We start from the raw sequence: 23,743 nt of genomic DNA, 5'->3' as shown, positions 1-23,743 counted from the left end.
CAACAAACCGTGACGCAGAGGAGAAACAAACACTACTCAAAGAAATAATCACCCCACAAAACCCAGGAAGGAAAAACCCCTACTAAATATGATCTCCAATTAGAGACAACGAGGACCTTAGCTGCCTCTAATTGGAGATCATCCCAAACAAAACCAACATAGAAATACAAAACTAGAACCTAAGAACATAGAAATAGAACACATAGAATAAACACAACCCCCCCCCCCCGTCACGCCCTGACCTACTCTACCATAGAAAATAACATCTTACTATGGTCAGGAAGTGACAGCAGGTATCTATGAGTTTACCATTCCGTTATGGAGAGAGCACCAACACCCACCACCTGAACCATATAGGTAGGGGACTGAGGAGAGGTATCAGAACCCATTGTGTTATTTACATTAGATGCCTTTTCTTACCTTTCTGTAGACCAGCATGTTGGGGGATTCATCAGCCACTCCATTGCTACTCTGGCCGTAACTGTTTGTCTGAGCCATGGTTTAACGGGATCTCCTGCCAGTGTGAAGCGCTCCTGAAAGAGAGACGGGAAAGAGCAGATTTTTATTTTAGATTTTATTTCACCTTTATTTAACCAGGTAGGCTAGTTCAAATCAAATCAAATGTATTTATATAGCCCTTCTTCTTACATCAGCTGATATCTCAAAGTGCTGTACAGAAACCCAGCCTAAAACCCCCAAACAGCAAGCAATGCAGGTGTAGAAGCACGGTGGCTAGGAAAGACTCCATAGAAAGGCCAAAACCTAGGAAGAAACCTAGAGAGGAACCAGGCTATGAGGGGTGGTAGTTGAGAACAAGTTCTCATTTACAACTGCAACCTGGCCAAGATAAAGCAAAGCAGTGCGACACAAACAACAACACAGAGTTAAACATAAACAAGCGTACAGTCAATAACACAATAAAAAAATCTATATACAGTGTGTGCAAATGAAGTAGGATTAGGGAGGTAAAGCAATAAATAGGCCGTAGTGGTGAAATAACTACAACTTAGCATTAACACTGGAGTGATAGATGTGCAGAGGATGAGTGTGCAAGTAGATACTGGGGTGCAAAGGAGCAAAAATAAATAACAGTATGGGGATGAGGTAGTCGGATGGGCTATTTACAGATGGGCTATGTACAGGTACAGTGATCTGTGAGCTGCTCTGACAGCTGGTGCTTAAAGCTAGTGAGGGAGATATGAGTCTCCAGCTTCAGAGATTTTTGCAATTCGTTCCAGTCATTGGCAGCAGAGAACTGGAAGGAAAGGCGGCCAAAGGAGGAATTGGCTTTGGGGATGACCAGAGAGATATACCTATGGTGACCAGTGAGCTGAGATAAGGGGCTTTACCTAGCAAAGACTTATAGATAACCTGGAGCCAGTTGGTTTGGCGACGAGTATGAAGCGAGGGCCAACCAACGAGTGTCAAGCCCTGACCATAGAGAGCCATTTTTATTCTCTATTTTGGTTAGGTCGGGGTGTGCCTAGGGGGTGGTGTTCCTATCTAGGTTGTCTAGTTCCATGTTGGCCTGGTATGGTTCCCAATCAGAGGCAGCTGTTTATTGTTGTCTCTGATTGGGGATCATATTTAGGCAGCCATTTCCCCACTGTGTTTTGGTGGGATCTTGTTTTCAGTTAGTGCATGTAGCACCTCTGAAGTCATGGTTCGTTGTTTCTTTATTTGTTTTGTTCAAAGTTTCACTTAATAAAATATGTGGAACTCAGAGCACGCTGCCGCCTTGGTCCGTCTCTCCACACAATCGTGACAATGAGAGCGTACAGGTCGCGGTGGTGGGTAGTAATGGGGCTTTGGTGATAAAACGGATGGCACTGTGATAGACTGCATCTAATTTGCTGAGTAGAATGTTGGAGGCTATTTTGTAAATGTCATCGTCAAAGTCAAGGATCAGGCAGGATAGTCAGTTTTACAAGGTTATGTTTGGCAGCATGAGTGAAGGAGGCTTTGTTGCGAAATAGGAAGCCAAATCTAGATTTTAATTTTGGATTGGAGATGGTTAATGTGAGTCTGGAAGGAGAGTTTACAGTCTAACCAGACACCCAGGTATTTGTAGTTGTCCACATATTCTAAGTCAGTATCGTCCAGAGTAGTGATGCTGGGCGGGCGGGCAGGTGCAGGCAGCGATCGGTTGAAGAGCATGCATTTAGTTTTACTTGCGTTTAAGAGCAGTTGGAAGACATGGAAGGAGAGTTGTATGGCATTGAAGCTCGTCTGGAGGTTAGTTAACACAGTGTCCAAAGAAGGGGCCAGATGTATACAGAATGGCGTCGTCTGCGTAGAGGTGGATCAGAGAATCACCAGAGATAAATCAGTTTACTGGTCTTCAGTGTGTTTAGATCGGCTGGACTCGGCTACAGAACCTCTGTTTTCGCCTTGTTAGTGTGTTGTCCAGCTAACAAGGATTCCTGACCAACTTAATAGGATCCTTCATGGACTGGAATTCTGTTAACTATTGCGGATAGCCTACACCCAATCACTCTTCTGTTTCATTTTATGATTACAATTAAGGTCTTTTTTTGGTCTTACAAATATCTAGTTTTAGAATTAAAAAACATACAAAATCCTGAACCTTTCAGATGAAAAACTTTAGCTTTAGTGTAGATAACCGTCACAATACTTATTCTTTCTCAAAATGAGTAATCAACTGATTTTTACATCGATGTTATCGACCTTCAAGGAATCATTTTGTTCAAATATGATGTTAAATGTCCGTATCCTAGTCGTTTTTTTTTTTAAACTGACACTTTTAGTGTATCAACATGCACAGTGTAGCAAGCCACCAACATTAACGGATTCAGTCAAATGTTATCGCTTTACAAAATAAATAAAAGGCTGTGAAAAGCCAGTAATGTATTGGAGCTACACTCGTTTCCAGGACCTGGGACAGCTCCTAATAGCTAAAGTAAAGCGCGCAATGCAACTAGTACAGTTATGCCGCTGTGGTATCCCGGTACGCTCCCCCGAGGAGGAAACAAAGACGTGTTCCTAGCTAAACCTACGAGAGATATTTGAGGTGTAATCCTACCCGACCAGAGGAAAACCCCGTGTTCCCGATAGAGACACACAGATCAGGTTGTCAGGTTGTCAGTCGAAGGGATGTGATGATAATTCAGTGGAAATCATGTCAACATGGCGATGCTTGCCAAGTCAGATTGTAGCTCTCTCTCTCTCTCTACCAGTCCTCTCCTCTCTACACCACGGAACGGAGCTTAATAATGGCAGGCACAGATGATCTGTTATATTGGTCAGATAATCAAGTGACCGCTCCTAACAATGGAAAAATTAAGTGTCTTTAAAAAAATGGAAGGCAGTCCGGACGCGGCGAGATCAGGTGGGACCGTTCTAGCCAATGACAGGTGGGACCATTCTAGCCAATGACAGGTGGGACCATTCTAGCCAATGACAGGTGGGACCATTCTAGCCAATGACAGGTGGGACCATTCTAGCCAATGACAGAGCAGATACGCATGTGAAACAACACGCACAAGGGTTTCCAATAGTTACCAAAGTCAAAATGTCTATCACAAATTAATTTAACTTGTTTGGTCTTCATTTAAGGTTAGCAGTGTGGTTAGGGTTAGGTTGAAAATCACATTTTATTAAGAAGCTAAATTGTATACATGGGCGGTGTTTATGACTTTGTGGCTGTGATAACTAGTGACGACCAGGCACAACTCCGATATAAAAAGTGTTTTTTTTTCTCTCAAAGTTGCCCGGATGTCTCGTGTCCTACTTATATCAGTACACCCGTAATAACCTAATCATTACGAAACGTCTATTTGATCAAATAAGAGACAAATGTTTTTAAACCAAATTTTACAACCTTCTCATAAACCTCCATATATATTAAAAAAAAAAAATCCTCACTGTTAAGCGAAAAGAAAAAACGCCACCTGCTGAGAAAAGACAGTTTTTTGTCGGCCCATCTAATCATCTCTCTTCACCATCCTCTCTGTTGCAGACGGCCAGCGGGAGCGCGCTCACCACTACCACGTGGACGCGCATCGAGCACCTTGGCACAATCACGTGTCAGGAATGTTGATCTCCTTGGCAACCGCAGGGTTAAAAGGCATCGGCCTCCATCCAAAGAAATTATCAGTCTATAATTTTAATGGTAGGTTTATGCAAATCATTTTATAACATTTTTGACATGCGTTTTTCTGGATTTTTTGTTGTTGTTATTCTGTCTCTCACTGTTCAAATAAACCTACCATTAAAATTATAGACTGATAATTTCTTTGTCAGTGGGCAAACATACAAAATCAGCAGGGGATCAAATACTTTTCCCCCACTGTAGCTATCTGAAGAGGAATGCACTAACTGTAAGTCTCTCTGGGTAAAGAGCATCGGCTAAATGACTAACGTGATCGATTGTAAAAAAGGGTGAAGGCCTTCACTGTTTCACACGTCATGAATCACTGAAAACATTTAAAACATTAATTATATAAAGGTATCATCAAAGAGTTTACTGTCTGTACATCTTAGTTAGTATGTCCCCTGTGTCTAGCTGGAGTCGTCATCTGTACTAACGCAATGGAAGGGAAGACAAACAGTTCAGTGACTCCTGGGGGTTGAAGACAAACAGTTAATTGACTCCTGGGGGTTGAAGACAAACAGTTAATTGACTCCTGGGGGTTGAAGACAAATAATTCATTGACTCCTGGGGGTTGAAGACAAACAGTTCATTGACTCCTGGGGGTTGAAGACAAACAATTCATTGACTCCTGGGGGTTGAAGACAAACAGTTCATTGACTCCTGGGGGTTGAAGGCAAACAGTTAATTGACTCCTGGGGGTTGAAGACAAACAGTTCATTAACTCCTGCTGGACTGACTGCTACAGGTGTTGGATGCCTAATCCACCTAGATGTTCCTATCAGACTGTGTACATTCTACTACCTAATCCACCAGATATTCCTAGACTGTGTACATTCTACTACCTAACCCACCAGATATTCCTAGACTGTGTACATTCTACTACCTAATCCATCAGATATTCCTAGACTGTGTACATTCTACTACCTAATCCACCAGATATTCCTAGACTGTGTACATTCTACTACCTAATCCACCAGATATTCCTAGACTGTGTACATTCTACTACCTAATCCACCAGATATTCCTAGACTGTGTACATTCTACTACCTAACCCACCAGATATTCCTAGACTGTGTACATTCTACTACCTAATCCATCAGATATTCCTATCAGACTGTGTACATTCTACTACCTTTTTTTATTTTATTTTTTTATTTAACCTTTATTTAACCAGGTAGGCAAGTTGAGAACAAGTTCTCATTTACAATTGCGACCTGGCCAAGATAAAGCATAGCAGTTCGACAACAACACAGAGTTACACATGGAGTAAAACAAACATACAGTCAATAATACAGTAGAAAAATAAGTCTATATACAATGTGAGCAAATTAGGTGAGATAAGGGAGGTAAAGGCAAAAAAAGGCCACGGTGGCAAAGTAAATACAATATAGCAAGTAAAACACTGGAATGGTAGATTTGCAGTGGAAGAAAGTGCAAAGTAGAAATAGAAATAATGGGGTGCAAAGGAGCAAAATAAATAAACAGCTGAAATATTTCAAATGGGGAAAAACACCATCAGATTGTGTATAACCTGAACACAGCGATTTTCAGAGCTTTGTGTCAATGAATAAATCACCGATGGTGAAATACGCCTGTGGTTGTGGCTAAGGGCAATGAGAATTATTGAACAAGTCTTCTAGTCTGGTTTCTGTACTAATGAACAAGCTTCTGCCAGGAAAGGGCATGACTTGCTAATGCCTCCTCTCCTAATCAGCTAGCCCACAATCAATAAAGATCACCAGGGGGGGTCCAGCTAACAGAGCCAGGGCCTGCATCACAAATGGCACCCTAATTCCCTACACAGTGGAATAAATTTGTCCAGAGTCCCTACGGCTTGTGGTTAAAAGAAGTGTACTATATATAGGGAATAGGGTGGTATTTATGTTGCAGTTAAGGTCAGGAGTGTGTCTGCCGTTTGCCAGGCTGCCACGGCTCTGGAGGTCTACGATAAGTCCTTCCCCAGGGGGAAGATACCTGCTGATCTCCTACATGTCACTCTAACTCTCCTCATCTCTCCTCTCTGGAATTGTGTCCCAAATGGAACACTATTCCCTATATAGTGCACTATTTTAGAACAGAACCCTATGGGTCTTGAATAGGGTGCCATTTTGGGATGCATGCCTCCCTGTCTCAACAAGCTGGCTGACAGACAGGTCTCTATTCCCATTAGTTAGTCCAGTCCAGACCAGAGAGGTAGTAGGATAATGGTGCTAACAGACAGGTCTACATCCCCATTAGTTAGTCCAGTCCAGAGAGGTAGTAGGATAATGGTGCTGACAGACAGGTCTATATCCCATTAGTTAGTCCAGACCAGACCAGAGAGGTAGCAGGATAATGGTGCTGACAGACAGGTCTATATCCCCATTAGTTAGTCCAGACCAGAGAGGTAGTAGGATAATGGTGCTAACAGACAGGTCTATATCCCCATTAGTTAGTCCAGACCAGACCAGAGAGGTAGTAGGATAATGATGCTGACAGACAGGTCTATATCCACATTAGTCCAGTCCAGACCAGAGAGGTAGTAGGATAATGGTGCTAACAGACAGGTCTATATCCCCATTAGTTAGTCCAGTCCAGACCAGAGAGGTAGTAGGATAATGGTGCTAACAGACAGGTCTATATCCCCATTAGTTAGTCCAGTCCAGTCCAGAGAGGTAGTAGGATAATGGTGCTGACAGACAGGTCTATATCCCCATTAGTTAGTCCAGTCCAGAGAGGTAGCAGGATAATGGTGCTAACAGACAGGTCTATATCCCCATTAGTTAGTCCAGACCAGAGAGGTAGTAGGATAATGGTGCTAATAGACAGGTCTATATCCCCATTAGTTAGTCCAGTCCAGACCAGAGAGGTAGTAGGATAATGGTGCTGACAGACAGGTCTATATCCCCATTAGTTAGTCCAGACCAGAGAGGTAGTAGGATAATGGTGCTGACAGACAGGTCTATATCCCCATTAGTTAGTCCAGTCCAGACCAGAGAGGTTGCAGGATAATGGTGCTGACAGACAGGTCTATATTCCCATTAGTCCAGACCAGACCAGAGAGGTAGTAGGATAATGGTGCTGACAGACAGGTCTATATCCCCATTAGTTAGTCCAGACCAGACCAGAGAGGTAGCAGGATAATGGTGCTGACAGACAGGTCTATATCCCCATTAGTTAGTCCAGACCAGACCAGAGAGGTAGTAGGATAATGGTGCTAACAGACAGGTCTATATCCCCATTAGTTAGTCCAGACCAGACCAGAGAGGTAGTAGGATAATGGTGCTGACAGACAGGTCTATATCCCCATTAGTTAGTCCAGTCCAGAGAGGTAGTAGGATAATGGTGCTAACAGACAGGTCTATATCCCCATTAGTTAGTCCAGACCAGACCAGAGAGGTAGCAGGATAATGGTGCTGACAGACAGGTCTATATCCCCATTAGTTAGTCCAGACCAGACCAGAGAGGTAGTAGGATAATGGTGCTGACAGACAGGTCTATATCCCCATTAGTTAGTCCAGACCAGAGAGGTAGTAGGATAATGGTGCTAATAGACAGGTCTATATCCCCATTAGTTAGTCCAGACCAGAGAGGTAGTAGGATAATGGTGCTAACAGACAGGTCTATATTCCCATTAGTTAGTCCAGTCCAGACCAGAGAGGTAGTAGGATAATGGTGCTAATAGACAGGTCTATATCCGCATTAGTTAGTCCAGACCAGACCAGAGAGGTAGTAGGATAATGGTGCTGACAGACAGGTCTATATCCCCATTAGTTAGACCAGTCCAGACCAGAGAGGTAGCAGGATAATGGTGCTAATAGACAGGTCTATATCCCCATTAGTTAGTCCAGACCAGAGAGGTAGCAGGATAATGGTGCTAACAGACAGGTCTATATCCCCATTAGTTAGTCCAGACCAGAGAGGTAGCAGGATAATGGTGCTAACAGACAGGTCTATATCCCCATTAGTTAGTCCAGACCAGAGAGGTAGTAGGATAATGGTGCTAACAGACAGGTCTATATCCCCATTAGTTAGTCCAGACCAGAGAGGTAGTAGGATAATGGTGCTGACAGACAGGTCTATATCCCCATTAGTTAGTCCAGACCAGAGAGGTAGTAGGATAATGGTGCTGACAGACAGGTCTATATCCCCATTAGTTAGTCCAGTCCAGACCAGAGAGGTATTAGGATAATGGTGCTGACAGACAGGTCTATATCCCCATTAGTTAGTCCAGACCACTAGGCTACCTGCCGCCCCTCCACTCTAACCACTAGGCTACCCTGCCGCCCCTCCACTCTAACCACTAGGCTACCCTGCCGCCTCTTCACTCTAACCACTAGGCTACCTGCCGCCCCTCCACTCTAACCACTAGGCTACCTGCCGTCCCTCCACTCTAACCACTAGTCTACCTGCCGCCCCTCCACTCTAACCACTAGGCTACCTGCCGTCCCTCCACTCTAACCACTAGGCTACCTGCCGTCCCTGCACTCTAACCACTAGGCTACCTGCCTCCCCTCCACTCTAACCACTAGGCTACCTGCCTCCCCTCCACTCTAACCACTAGGCTACCTGCCGCCCCTCCACTCTAACCACTAGGCTACCTGCCGTCCCTCCACTCTAACTACTAGGCTACCTGCTGGTTACCGTCACAACGCTCTAAACACTGTAAATGTTTCTATGTAATTGTATAGGTATTTATGTATCTATATAATTGTAAATGTATCTATGTAATTGTATATGTGTCTATGTAATTGTAAATGTATCTATGTATTTATGTATCTATATAATTGTAAATGTATCTATGTAATTGTATATGTGTCTATGTAATTGTAAATGTGTTTATTTATCTATGTAATTGTATATGTATCTTTGTACCTATGTAATTGCTTATGTATCTATGTAATTGTATCTGTATCTATGTAATTGTAAATGTATCTAAAACCTGTTGGTGGGGAAAATATGTCATCAAAATGTGGAATTTAAATTCTCCCTCGCTGATGGTCTGCAGCCGGCTCTGATTTACAGTGTAATGAGACAGATGGAGAGGGAGCTCGTCTGTGGTGGTCATCGAACCCTCAACCTTCTGGCCCGTAGCCCTGCATGGCCATCCACTGGGACCACTGGGACCACTGGACCACTGGGACCACTGGGACCACTAAAGCTGAAATGGTTTAAGTTGATATCCACGTATATAAATAAAGGGTTGAGGTTGTTATTTGAGGTTAAACGTTTTATTTGTCGCCCCGTGATAAACACACCTCAATCAGCTCATTAAAGGCTTGATGATTAGTTGACAAGGTGTATTTGTAATTTTATTTATTTTCACCTTTATTTAACCAGGTAGGCTAGTTGAGAACAAGTCCTTTATTTAACCAGGTAGGCCAGTTGAGAACGAGTTCTCATTTACAACTGCGACCTGGCCAAGATAAAGCAAAGCAGTTCGACACAAACAACAACACAGAGTTACACATGGAGTAAACAAACGTACAGTCAATAATACAGTAGAAAAATCTATATAGAGTGTGTGCAAATGAGGTAGGATTAGGGAGGTAAGGCAATAAATAGGCCACGGTGGCGAAGTAATTATAATATAGCAATTAAACACTGGAATGGTAGGTGTGCAGAAGATGAATGTGCAAGTAGAGATACTGGGGTGCAAAGGAGCAAGATAAATAAATAAATACAGTATGGGGACGAGGTAGGTAGATAGATGGGCTGTTTACAGATGGGCTGTGTACAGGTACAGTGATCTGTGAGCTGCTCTGACAGCTGGTGCTTAAAGCTAGTGAGGGAGATATGAGTCTCCAGCTTCAGAGATTTTTGCAGTTCGTTCCAGTCATTGGCAGCAAAGAACTGGAAGGAAAGACGACCAAAGGAGGAATTGGCTTTGGGGGTGACCAGAGAGATATACCTGCTGGAGCGCATGCTACGAGTGGGTGCTGCTATGGTGACCAGTGAGCTGAGATAAGGCGGGGCTTTACCTAGCAGAGACTTGTAGATGACCTGGAGCCAGTGGGTTTGGCGACGAGTATGAAGCGAGGGCCAGCCAACGAGAGCATACAGGTCGCAGTGGTGGGTAATATATGGGGCTTTGGTAACAAAACGGATGGCACTGTGATAGACTGCATCCAATTTGTTGAGTAGAGTTTTGGAGACTATTTTGTAAATGACATCGCCGAAGTCGAGGATCGGTAGGATGGTCAGTTTTACGAGGGTATGTTTGGCATCATGAGTGAAGGATGCTTTGTTGCGAAATAGGAAGCCGATTCTAGATTTAATTTTGGATTGGAGATGTTTAATGTGAGTCTGGAAGGAGAGTTTACAGCCTAACCAGACACCTAGGTATTTGTAGTTGTCCACATATTCTAAGTCAGAACCTTCCAGAGTAGGATACCCCGGCCAGGTCGATGAGAAAGGCCTGTTCGCTGAAGTGTTTTAGGGAGCGTTTGACAGTGATGAGTGGAGGTCGTTTGACCGCTGACCCATTACGGATGCAGGCAATGAGGCCTTGATCGCTGAGATCTTGGTTGAAAACAGCAGAGGTGTATTTGGAGGGCGAGTTAGTTAGGGTGATATCTATGAGGGTGCCCGTGTTTACTGATTGGTAGGTTCATTGATAATTTGTGTGAGATTGAGGGCATCAAGCTTAGATTGTAGGATGGCCGGGGTGTTAAGCATGTCCCAGTTTAGGTCACCTAGCAGCACGAGCTCAGAAGATAGATGGGGGGTAATCAATTCACATATGGTGTCCAGGGCATAGCTGTGGGCAGAGGGTGGTCTATAGCAAGCCGCAATGGTGAGAGACTTGTTTCTGGAAAGGTTAATTTAGTAGAAGCTCGAATTGTTTTGGTACAGACCTGGATAGTAAGACAGAACTCTGCAGGCTATCTCTGCAGTAGATTGCAACGCTGCCCCCTTTGGCAGTTCTATCTTGGCGGAAAATGTTAAAGTTAGGGATGGAAATGTCAGAGTTTTTGGTGGTTTTCCTAAGCCAGGATTCAGACACGGCTAAGACATCCGGGTTGGCAAAATGTGCTAAAGCAGTGAATAAAGCAAACTTAGGGAGGAGGCTTCTAATGTTAACATGCATGAACCCAAGGCTTTTACGGTTACAGAAGTCAACAAATGAGAGCACCTGGGGAGTGGGAGTGGAGCTGGGCACTGCAGGTCCTGGATTAACCTCTACATCACCAGAGGAATAGAGGAGAAGTAGGATAAGGGTACGGCTAAAGGCTATAAGAACTGTCCGTCTAGCACGTTCGGAATAGAGAGGAAAGGGAGCAGGTTTCTGGGCACGATAGCATAGATTGAGACAGTTAGCAGGCCGGGGCTAGCAAGCTAGCAGTTAGCAGGCCGGGGCTAGTAAGTTAGCAGAAGGGCCTTGAAGGTAAGTCGCAATGGGGGAAAGTCTGTTTTTGCCTCCTCGTGCGGGGACGTCGATAGACCAGTCGTGGAATTAGTAGGGTTCCAAGTAGCAGAGGGGTCCAAGTCCAATTGGCAAAATGGGTATAGTGGTCCAAGAAACTGGCCGGTGGATCAGCTAACAGTCCAATATGCTCTAGATAGCTAGCAGGCCGCGGTTAGCAGAATGGGCCTTCAGGGGACGTCGCGCCTGAGGGGCCTGTTGGGGTCCTCGGGCAGATTATGTCGGTATTCCAGTCGTGAAGGATCGGCGGGGTTCCGTGCCCCGTACCGGCAGTAGAAGGGGTTCCGGGTATTGTAGCCGAGGAGTGGGCTTCAGGAGTAGCCCAGGAGCCCTCGCCGGGAGATGGGCATAGCATGGGCTAGCTCCAGGCTAATTGGTGCTTGCTCCGGGACGGAAACGTTAGCCAGGAGTAGTCAACCCGGGTTGCGGTTAGTTAGCTGCGATGATCCAGATGAAAAGGTTTCAGAGTTTGTGGTAGGAATCCGGGGATATGGAGAGAAAAATAGGTCCGGTATGCTCTGGTTTGAAACGCGTTGTACAAACTGGCGAGAGCTTTTCGAGCTAAAGGTTAGCTGATGACCGCTAGCAGGGGTTAGCTGACTGATAGCTGGTAGCTGGTTAGCTAGCTAGCTTCAGTTGAGGAATTCCAGTTCCGATGTAAGTAGAAATACTTTAGAAGAAAAACAGATCTACACCACATTGGGTGAGACGGGTTGCAGGAGAGTATTTAGAATTTGAGGTTTAGGAAAAATATTAAAAAGAATGCGGAGAAAAAGATCTAAATAGAATAGAATGTACACGGGACGAGACAAAGACATCATCAGGCGTGCTTGTCCAGGGTTACATTAAAACTGTTCTGTTGGGGGACCAGGGTTGGGGAACCCTGTTGGGGGTACTGGAGGACCAGGGTTTGGGGGTGCTGGAGGACCAGGGTTGGGGGTACTAGAGGACCAGAGGTGGGGGTACTAGAGGACCAGAGTTGGGGGTGCTGGAGGACCAGGGTTGGGGGTACTAGAGGACCAGAGTTGGGGAACACTTTTGGGGGTGCTGGAGGACCAGGGTTGGGGTACTAGAGGACCAGAGTTGGGGGTACTAGAGGACCAGAGTTGGGGGTACTAGAGGACCAGAGTTGGGGGTGCTGGAGGACCAGAGTTGGGGGGTACTAGAGGACCAGAGTTGGGGAACACTTTTGGGGGTGCTGGAGGACCAGGGTTTGGGGTACTAGAGGACCAGGGTTGGGGGTGCTGGAGGACCAGAGTTGGGGAACACTTTTGGGGGTGCTGGAGGACCAGCGTTTGGGGTACTGGAGGACCAGGGTTGGGGTGCTGGAGGACCAGGGTTGGGGGTGCTGGAGGACCAGGGTTGGGGGTACTGGAGGACCAGGGTTGGGGGTGCTGGAGGACCAGAGGTGGGGGTACTAGAGGACCAGAGTTGGGGAACACCTTTGGGGGTGCTGGAGGACCAGGGTTGGGGAACACTTGTCTACAGCAGCCAGGGCAGGGGATTCAGGACAGGCAGAGCTGTGACTGACACCAGAGGAGCACAGGGAGGATTGGGCTGGAAATGGCAACGCTTCCTGTCGTAGATGTCGACAGTGAATCCTCCTCTATGGGTTCAGGACGGTTGCTGATTGAGTAGACTCCAAACTTAATTTGAATGAGTTTGGATGAAAAACTCAGGAAACAGGGTTTGAGGCAAAATTAGGATTTATTGTATTTATTTTTTTATTATGGCAAAATGGTGCAGTAAGTACATCGAGGTATAGCTCTGTAAGAGCATTCAATTGTAGCTTCCTTTGGCAAAACAAATCCCTTTCAGGCACCATGCAACTGTCCTTGGCTCTCTGGTGTTGCCTAATTTATTTATTTTTATCCGTTATTTTACCAGGTAAGTTGACTGAGAACACATTCTCATTTGCAGCAACGACCTGGGGAATAGTTACAGGGGAGAAGAGGGGGGATGAATGAGACCACTGGAAACTGGGGATTATGAGGTGACCATGATGGTATGAGGGCCAGATTGGGAATTTAGCCAGGACACCGGGGTTAACACCCCTACTCTTACGATAAGTGCCATGGGATCTTTAATGACCTCAGAGAGTCAGGACACCCGTTTAACGTCCCATCCGTAAGACAGCACCCTACACAGGGCAATGTCCCCAATCAATGCCCTGGGGCATTGGGATATTTTTTAGACCAGAGGAAAGAGTGCCTCCTACTGGCCCTCCAACACCACTTCCAACAGCATCTGGTCTCCCATCCAGGGACCGACCAGGACCAACCCTGCTTAGCTTCAGAAGCAAGCCAGCAGTGCTCTTCCTTGGATCTAATGTCACACCGTATTCATTTAAAGACATAAATAGATGCATCTTTCTCAGAATGGGGAATGACATATTTCTGGAAATGCAGGAAGTGGATAAATGACCAAGATAATGCATGAAGTGGATAAATGACCAAGATAATGCAGGAAGTAGATAAATGACCAAGATAATGCATGAAGTTGATAAATGCCCGAGATAATGCAGTAAGGATATAAATTACCAGGATAATGCAGGAAGTAGATAAATGACCAAGATAATGCAGGAAGTAGACAAATGACCAGGTTAATGCAGGAAAGGGGATAAATGACCAAGATAATGCAGTGAGTAGATAAATGACCAAGATAATGCAGGAAAGGGGATAAATGACCAAGATAATGCAGTGAGTAGATAAATGACCAAGATAATGCAGGAAGTAGACAAATGACCAGGTTAATGCAGGAAAGGGGATAAATGACCAAGATAATGCAGTGAGTAGATAAATGACCAAGATAATGCAGGAAAGGGGATAAATGACCAAGATAATGCAGTGAGTAGATAAATGACCAAGATAATGCAGTGAGTAGATAAATGACCAAGATAATGCAGTGAGTAGATAAATGACCAAGATAATGCAGGAAAGGGGATAAATGACCAAGATAATGCAGTGAGTAGATAAATGACCAAGATAATGCAGTGAGTAGATAAATGACCAAGATAATGCAGGAAAGGGGATAAATGACCAAGATAATGCAGTGAGTAGATAAATGACCAAGATAATGCAGTGAGTAGATAAATGACCAAGATAATGCAGTGAGTAGATAAATGACCAAGATAATAGCGTGAACATCTTTCTAAAAGGAAACCACGTATCCTTATTTTATTTAGATGAGAAACCATTTTCACCGTAACATCCACTGGCCTTCACTGAAAAGAGTTAACTGGAAGTCCAATGTTGAACAAAATACAACAACACAAGGTGAAAGATAGTCACTTCCACGATCAGCAGTCATCTGTCCATAGATCAGGTCTGTTCCTGCACTGAGGAACGGAACATCTAAATTGGCTCATCCATCCCTCCTCCTACCCCTCCCTCCTCCCCTCCTCCCCCTCCCCTCCACCTCCTCCTCCTCCTCCCCCTCCCCTCCACCTCCCCTCCTCCCCTCCCCTCCACCTCCTCCCCTCCTCCCCTCCACCTCCTCCTCCTCCCTCCTCCTCCTCCTCCTCCTCCTCCCTCCTCCCCCTCCTCCCTCCTCCCTCCTCCTCCCTCCTCCTCCCTCCTCCTCCTCCCTCCTCCTCCTCCTCCTCCTCCCTCCTCCCTCCCTCCCTCCTCCCCAAGTCGTTGCTGTTAATGACGTGTTCTCAGTGAAACTGACCTGGTAAAATAACAGTTTAAATAAAATACAACAACGAGTTTAACAACAAAAAAAACATTTATTTTTTATTTGTACAAAGACACAAAGACATTTTATAACCGTAGACATTCCGCAGCGTGTCGGTGTTCTACTTGGGTCCCAGCATCTCATGCGGCTTGACCCACTCGTCAAACTCCTCTGCTGTCAGGTATCCTAGCTTGATAGCAGTTTCCTTGAGGTTTCCTCCCTCTTTGTGAGCCGTCTTGGCAATCTTAGCGGCTTTGTCATAACCTATTGAGAAGATAGAGAAGGGACTGAATTCAGACGTTCAAAATAACAAAGAGTCATTATTAAGACTGATGACAAACCATGACCTTTCTACTTCCTCAACTACCTCCACCTCTAAAACACTGAAGACCTGAGCCTCAGAGAATACAATGAAGGAACCAATAGCAGACCCTCGAAGACAACAGACGAGGTGATGTATGCGGACGTGACGGTTGGCGGTCCCGACAGTGAACTCCTGGGTTCTGTAAAATGTCCCTATTCAAAATGGAGTGCAAAACGTCTGACCAGGTCCAAGAGGGGGAAACGGGTGCTGGTCTTCCACCATCCCCACACTCAGTTTGTGTGTTTGACATTTCTATTGATCTTGAAAAAAAAGAAAAAAGAATCTGCCGGACATTCAGGCAGAGAACTAAAAATATAGAAACACCATTCAACTGATGTCTAAAATGGACTCGGAGCCCAGAGCCCTGTGGTTAACAGGAGTTAGTGAGACCCCCCCCCAGAGGGCAACAGTGGTGTTGAAGGAGTAGCTTGACGTAGGAAACACCAGATGCCTCTTGTTCCCATCAGACAGACTGACTGTGCTGTAGAGCAAAACATCTCATTTACAATACTCACATTACAGTCTGGTGAATCTCAGCACTGCTGAAACTTGGGACTGTGACTTACTGCCCTCTAGTGGTTATATGTGGTTACAGGCGAAAAACAGATGGATAACCTGTTGATTTCTCCTGCAGTTTTATTCTGCACAGTAAATCAAATCAAATGTATTGATAAAGCCCTTCTTACATCAGCTGATATCTCAAAGTGCTGTACAGAAACCCAGCCTGAAATCCCAAACAGCAAGCAATGCAGATGTAGAAGCACGGTGGCTAGGAAAAAAAACCTCTAGAAAGGCCAAAACCTAGGAAGAAACCTAGAGAGGAACCAGGCTATGAGGGGGTGGCTAGGAAAAACTCCCTAGAAAGGCCAAAACCTAGGAAGAAACCTAGAGAGGAACCAGGCTATGAGGGGTGGCCAGTCCTCTTCTGGCTGTGCCAGGTAGAGAGGAACCAGGCTATGAGGGGTGGCCGGTCCTCTTCTGGCTGTGCCGGGTGGAGATTATAACAGAACATGGCCAAGATGTTCAAATATGACCAGCAGGGTCAGATAATAATAATCACAGTGGTTGTCGAGGGTGCAACAGGTCAGCACCTCAGGAGTAAATGTAAGTTGGCTTTTCATAGCCGAGCTTTCAGAGTATCTCTACCTCTCCTGCTGTCTCTAGAGAGTTGAAAAACAGCAGGTCTGGGACAGGTAGCACGTCCGGTGAACAGGTCAGGGTTCCATAGCCGCAGGCAGAACAGTTGAAACGGGAGCAGCAGCACTACCAGGTGGTTAGGGGAGTCATCATGCCAGGTCAGGGTTCCATAGCCGATCATTCAGAGTATCTCTACCGCTCTTGCCGTCTCTAGAGAGTTGAAAACAGGAGGTCTGGGACAGGTAGCACGCCCGGTGAACAGGTCAGGGTTCCATAGCCGATCATTCAGAGTATCTCTACCTCTCCTGCTGTCTCTAGAGAGCAGGTCTCTAGATCTCGTTCGTGACTTTTTGGTACCCTGCTGTATGTCCATACACTACTTCGAAGCACATGCTTTACTACGACACGTACCTATGTGTGGGTTGAGGGCGGTGACCAGCATCAAGGACTCGTTCATGAGTTTGTTGATCCTGTCGATGTTAGCTTCAATGCCCACCACACAGTTATCAGTGAAGGAGACTGAGGCATCTCCCAGCAGCCTCGCTGAGTTCAACACGTTCTTAATCTGGGAGGAAGAGGAGGAGGAGAGAGGTGGAGTTACAGTATGAATGAGGCATCTCCCAGCAGCCTCGCTGAGTTCAACACTTAATCTGGGAGGAGGAGAGAGGAGGTGTTAAGGAATCTGCATGCTTCCCATCCAAAACAGTTCTGAACAGTTTGTGTATACAGTACCAGTCAAATGTTTGGACACATATACTCATTCCAGGGTTTTTTTTCCTTTATATTTACTATTTTCTACATTGTAGAATAATAGTGAAAACATCAAAACTATGAAATAACACACATGGAATCAAGTAGTAACCAAAAAAAGAGTTAAATCAAAATATATTTTAGATTCTTCAAAGTAGCCACGCTTTGCCTTGATGACAGCTTTGCAAACCGTCGATGGCCACTGGAGAAGTATGCTCTTCACGGATGAATCACAGTTTCAACTGTACCGGGCAGATGGCAGACAGCATGTATGGCTTTTGACATTATTGATCATAGTCTGCTGCTGGAAAAACGTATGTGTCATGGCTTTACACCCCCTGCTATATTGGGTTTACTCCCCCTGCTATAATGGCTTTACACCCCCTGCTATAATGGCTTTACACCCCCTGCTATATTGGCTTTACACCCCCTGCTATATTGGCTTTACACCCCCTGCTATAATGTGGATAAAGAGTTACCTGTCTAACAGAACACAGAGGGTGTTCTTTAAATGGAAACCTCACCAACATAATCCAGTTTAGAATCAGGAATTCCCCAGGGCAGCTGTCTAGGCCCCTTACTTTTTTCAATTTTTACTAACATGCCACTGAATTTGACTAAAGCCAGTGTGTTTATGTATGTGGATGACTCAACACTATATACACGTCAGCTACTACTGTGACTGAAATGACTGCAACACTCAACAAAGAGCTGCAGTTAGTTTCAGAGTGGGTGGCAAGGATTAAGTTAGTCCTAAATATTTCTAAAACTTAAAGCATTGTATTTGGGACAAAACATTCACTAAACCCTAAACCTCAACAAAATATTGAAATAAATAATATGGAAATTGAGCAAGTTGAGGTGACTAAACTGCTTGGAGTAACACTAGACTATAAACTGTCAAGGTCAAAACATGTTGATATAACAGTAGCTAGTAGTAGAGTCTGTCTGTAATAAAGCGATGCTCTAACCACTAGTCTACCTGCCTCCCCTCCACTCTAACCACTAGGCTACCTGCCGCCCCTCCACTCTAACCACTAGTCTACCTGCCTCCCCTCCACTCTAACCACTAGGCTACCCTGCCGCCCCTCCACTCTAACCACTAGTCTACCTGCCTCCCCTCCACTCTAACCACTAGGCTACCTGCCGTCTCTCCACTCTAACCACTAGGCTACCTGCCGTCCCTCCACTCTAACCACTAGGCTACCTGCCGCCCCTCCACTCTAACCACTAGTCTACCTGCCTCCCCTCCACTCTAACCACTAGGCTACCTGCCGTCCCTCCACTCTAACCACTAGGCTACCTGCCGTCCCTCCACTCTAACCACTAGGCTACCTGCCGCCCCTCCACTCTAACCACTAGGCTACCCTGCCGCCCCTCCACTCTAACCACTAGGCTACCCTGCCACCCCTCCACTCTAACCACTAGGCTACCTGCCGCCCCTCCCCTCTAACCACTAGGCTACCTGCCGTCCCTCCACTCTAACCACTAGGCTACCTGCCACCCCTCCACTCTAACCACTAGGCTACCTGCCGCCCCTCCACTCTAACCACTAGGCTACCTGCCTCCCAGTTCCAATGTAAGTAGAAATACTTTAGAAGAAAAACAGATCTACACCACATTGGGTGAGACGGGTTGCAGGAGAGTATTTAGAATTTGAGGTTTAGGAAAAATATTAAAAAGAATGCGGAGAAAAAGATCTAAATAGATATGTACATGGGACGAGACAAAGACATCCTCAGGTGTGCTTGTCCAGGGTTACATTAAAACTGTGTTCTGTTGGGGGACCAGGGTTGGGGAACCCTGTTGGGGGTACTAGAGGACCAGGGTTGGGGGTGCTGGAGGACCAGGGTTGGGGGTGCTGGAGGACCAGGGTTAGGGAACACTTTTGGGGGTGCTGGAGGACCAGGGTTGGGGGTACTAGAGGACCAGAGTTGGGGGTACTAGAGGACCAGAGTTGGGGGTACTAGAGGACCAGAGTTGGGGGTACTAGAGGACCAGAGGTGGGGGTACTAGAGGACCAGAGGTGGGGGTACTAGAGGACCAGAGGTGGGGGTACTAGAGGGCCAGAGGTGGGGGTACTAGAGGACCAGGGTTGGGGGTACTAGAGGACCAGGGTTGGGGGTGCCGGAGGACCAGGGTTGGGGAACACTTTTGGGGGTGCTGGAGGACCAGGGTTGGGGGTACTGGAGGACCAGAGTTGGGGGTACTAGAGGACCAGAGGTGGGGGTACTAGAGGACCAGAGGTGGGGGTACTAGAGGACCAGAGGTGGGGGTACTAGAGGACCAGAGGTGGGGGTACTAGAGGGCCAGAGGTGGGGGTACTAGAGGACCAGGGTTGGGGGTACTAGAGGACCAGGGTTGGGGGTGCCGGAGGACCAGAGTTGGGGAACACTTTTGGGGGTGCTGGAGGACCAGGGTTGGGGGTACTGGAGGACCAGAGTTGGGGGTACTAGAGGACCAGAGTTGGGGGTACTAGAGGACCAGAGTTGGGGGTACTAGAGGACCAGAGTTGGGGGTACTAGAGGACCAGAGTTGGGGGTACTGGAGGACCAGGGTTGGGGTGCTGGAGGACCAGGGTTGGGGGTTACTGGAGGACCAGAGTTGGGGGTACTGGAGGACCAGAGTTGGGGGTACTAGAGGACCAGAGTTGGGGAACACCTTTGGGGGTGCTGGAGGACCAGGGTTGGGGAACACTTGTCTACAGCAGCCAGGGCAGGGGATTCAGGACAGGCAGAGCTGTGACTGACACCAGAGGAGCACAGGGAGGATTGGGCTGGATATGGCAACGCTTCCTGTCGTAGATGTCGACAGTGAATCCTCCTCTATGGGTTCAGGACGGTTGCTGATTGAGTAGACTCCAAACTTAATTTGAATGAGTTTGGATGAAAAACTCAGGAAACAGGGTTTGAGGCAAAATTAGGATTTATTGTATTTATTTTTTTATTATGGCAAAATGGTACAGTAAGTACATCGAGGTATAGCTCTGTAAGAGCATTCAATTGTAGCTTCCTTTGGCAAAACAAATCCCTTTCAGGCACCATGCAACTGTCCTTGGCTCTCTGGTGGAACACTGGTGTTGCCTAATTTATTTATTTATCCGTTATTTTACCAGGTCAGTTGACTGAGAACACATTCTCATTTACAGCAACGACCTGGGGAATAGTTACAGGGGAGAAGAGGGGGGATGAATGAGACCACTGGAAACTGGGGATTATGAGGTGACCATGATGGTATGATGGGCCAGATTGGGAATTTAGCCAGGACACCGGGGTTAACACCCCTACTCTAACGATAAGTGCCATGGGATCTTTAATGACCTCAGAGAGTCAGGACACCCGTTTAACGTCCCATCCGTAAGACGGCACTCTACACAGGGCAATGTCCCCAATCAATGCCCTGGGGCATTGGGATATTTTTTAGACCAGAGGAAAGAGTGCCTCCTACTGGCCCTCCAACACCACTTCCAACAGCATCTGGTCTCCCATCCAGGGACCGACCAGGACCAACCCTGCTTAGCTTCAGAAGCAAGCCAGCAGTGCTCTTCCTTGGATCTAATGTCACACCGTATTCATTTAAAGACATAAATAGATGCATCTTTCTCAGAATGGGGAATGACATATTTCTGGAAATGCAGGAAGTGGATAAATGACCAAGATAATGCATGAAGTGGATAAATGACCAAGATAATGCAGGAAGTAGATAAATGACCAAGATAATGCATGAAGTTGATAAATGCCCGAGATAATGCAGTAAGGATATAAATTACCAGGATAATGCAGGAAGTAGATAAATGACCAAGATAATGCAGGAAGTAGACAAATGACCAGGTTAATGCAGGAAAGGGGATAAATGACCAAGATAATGCAGTGAGTAGATAAATGACCAAGATAATGCAGGAAAGGGGATAAATGACCAAGATAATGCAGGAAGTAGATAAATGACCAAGATAATAGCGTGAACATCTTTCTAAAAGGAAACCACGTATCCCTATTTTATTTAGATGAGAAACCATTTTCACCGTAACATCCACTGGCCTTCACTGAAAAGAGTTAACTGGAAGTCCAATGTTGAACAAAATACAACAAAACAAGGTGAAAGATAGTCACTTCCACGATCAGCAGTCATCTGTCCATAGATCAGGTCTGTTCCTGCACTGAGGAACGGAACATCTAAATTGGCTCATCCATCCCTCCTCCTCCCCCTCCCTCCTCCCCCTCCCCTCCACCTCCTCCTCCCTCCTCCCCCTCCCCTCCCCCTCCTCCCTCCTCCTCCCTGTAACTATTCCCCAGGTCGTTGCTGTTAATGACGTGTTCTCAGTGAAACCTGGTAAAATAACAGTTTAAATAAAATACAACAACGAGTTTAACAACAAAAAAAACATTTATTTTTTATTTGTACAAAGACACAAAAACATTTATAACCGTAGACATTCTGCAGCGTGTCGGTGTTCTACTTGGGTCCCAGCATCTCATGCGGCTTGACCCACTCGTCAAACTCCTCTGCTGTCAGGTACCCTAGGTTGATAGCAGTTTCCTTGAGGTTTCCTCCCTCTTTGTGAGCCGTCTTGGCAATCTTAGCAGCTTTGTCATAACCTATTGAGAAGATAGAGAAGGGGCTGAATTCAGACGTTAAAAATAACGAAGAGTCATTATTAAGACTGATGACAAACCATGACCTTTCTACTTCCTCCATGTCTGAAACACTGAAAACCTGAGCATCAGAGAACACAATTAAGGAACCAATAGCAGACCCTCGAAGACAACAGACGAGGTGATGTATGCGGACGTGACGGTTGGCGGTCCCGACAGTGAACTCCTGGGTTCTGTAAAATGTCCCTATTCAAAATGGAGTGCAAAACGTCTGACCAGGTCCAAGAGGGGGAAACGGGTGCTGGTCTTCCACCAACACTCAGTTTGTGTGTTTGACATTTCTATTGATCTTGAAAGAAAAAAAAATAATAATCTGCCGGACATTCAGGCAGAGAACTAAAAATATAGAAACACCATTCAACTGATGTCTAAAATGGACTCGGAGCCCAGAGCCCTGTGGTTAACAGGAGTTAGTGAGACCCCCCCCAGAGGGCAACAGTGGTGTTGAAGGAGTAGCTTGATCTAGGAAACACCAGATGCCTCTTGTTCCCATCAGACAGACTGACTGTGCTGTAGAGCAAAACATCTCATTTACAATACTCACATTACAGTCTGGTGAATCTCAGCACTGCTGAAAATTGGGACTGCCCTCTAGTGGTTATATGTGGTTACAGGCGAAAAACAGATGGATAACCTGTTGATTTCTCCTGCAGTTGTATTCTGCACAGTAAATCAAATCAAATGTATTGATAAAGCCCTTCTTCTTACATCAGCTGATGTCTCAAAGTGCTGTACAGAAACCCAGCCTAAAACCCCAAACAGCAAGCAATGCAGGTGTAGAAGCACGGAGGCTAGGAAAAACTCCCTAGAAAGGCCAAAACCTAGGAAGAAACCTAGAGAGGAACCAGGCTATGAGGGGTGGCCAGTCCTCTTCTGGCTGTGCCGGGTGGAGATTATAACAGAACATGGCCAAGATGTTCAAATGTTCATAAATGACCAGCATGGTCAAATAATAATAATCACAGTAGTTGTCGAGGCTGCAACAAGTCAGCACCTCAGGAGTAAATATCATTTAGCTCTTTATAGCCGAACATTCAGAGTATCTCTACCGCTCCTGCTGTCTCTAGAGAGTTGAAAACAGCAGGTCTGGGACAGGTAGCACGTCCAGTGAACAGGTCAGGGTTCCAGCAGGTCTGGGAAAGCAGGTCTGGGACAGGTAGCACGTCCGGTGAACAGGTCAGGGTTCCATAGCCGCAGGCAGAACAGTTGAAACGGGAGCAGCAGCACAACCAGGTGGTTAGGGGAGTCATCATGCCAGGTAGGGTTCCATAGCCGATCATTGAGAGTATCTCTACCGCTCCTGCTGTCTCTAGAGAGCAGGTATCTAGATCTCGTTCATGACTTTTTGGTACCCTGCTGTATGTCCATACACTACTTCGAAGCACATGCTTTACTACGACACGTACCTATGTGTGGGTTGAGGGCGGTGACCAGCATCAAGGACTCGTTCATGAGTTTGTTGATCCTGTCGATGTTAGCTTCAATGCCCACCACACAGTTATCAGTGAAGGAGACTGAGGCATCACCCAGCAGCCTCGCTGAGTTCAACACGTTCTTAATCTGGGAGGAAGAGGAGGAGGAGAGGTGGAGTTACAGTATGACTGAGGCATCTCCCAGCAGCCTCGCTGAGTTCAACACTTAAT

At 46.1% G+C, this 23,743-nt stretch overlaps 1 protein-coding gene and 1 long non-coding RNA gene across 3 annotated transcripts in view; both read right to left on the bottom strand.

Moving 5' to 3' along the window:
- Nucleotides 1-3,199, bottom strand: part of LOC115183302 (uncharacterized) — a 34,400-nt gene extending 31,201 nt beyond the window's left edge. The window contains exons 1-2 of the long non-coding RNA XR_003874024.1: nucleotides 3,044-3,199; nucleotides 421-533 (exon numbers count right to left, since the gene is read on the bottom strand). This is a non-coding gene — a long non-coding RNA (uncharacterized LOC115183302). The remainder of the gene's footprint in view (nucleotides 1-420; nucleotides 534-3,043) is intronic.
- Nucleotides 3,200-15,229: 12,030 nt separating this feature from the next.
- The window catches only part of LOC115183303 (fumarate hydratase, mitochondrial), a 39,354-nt gene continuing 30,840 nt past the window's right edge, over nucleotides 15,230-23,743 (bottom strand). Inside the window, exons 9-10 of one of the 2 annotated variants that reach the window (XM_029744632.1) lie at nucleotides 17,110-17,263; nucleotides 15,230-15,461 (exon numbers count right to left, since the gene is read on the bottom strand). In XM_029744632.1, the coding sequence (XP_029600492.1) occupies nucleotides 15,319-15,461; nucleotides 17,110-17,263 (297 nt within the window). In that variant the 3' untranslated portion in view covers nucleotides 15,230-15,318. Of the gene's footprint in view, nucleotides 15,462-17,109; nucleotides 17,264-21,812; nucleotides 22,044-23,506; nucleotides 23,661-23,743 lie in introns of those variants that run through there. The other variant, XM_029744631.1, reaches the window with a different exon arrangement.

The sequence above is a fragment of the Salmo trutta genome, unplaced genomic scaffold, assembly GCF_901001165.1.
Source record: "Salmo trutta unplaced genomic scaffold, fSalTru1.1, whole genome shotgun sequence".
NCBI lineage: Eukaryota > Metazoa > Chordata > Actinopteri > Salmoniformes > Salmonidae > Salmo > Salmo trutta.
Note: the sequence above shows the minus strand (reverse complement) of the source record. Positions and strands in the feature narration are given on the sequence as shown.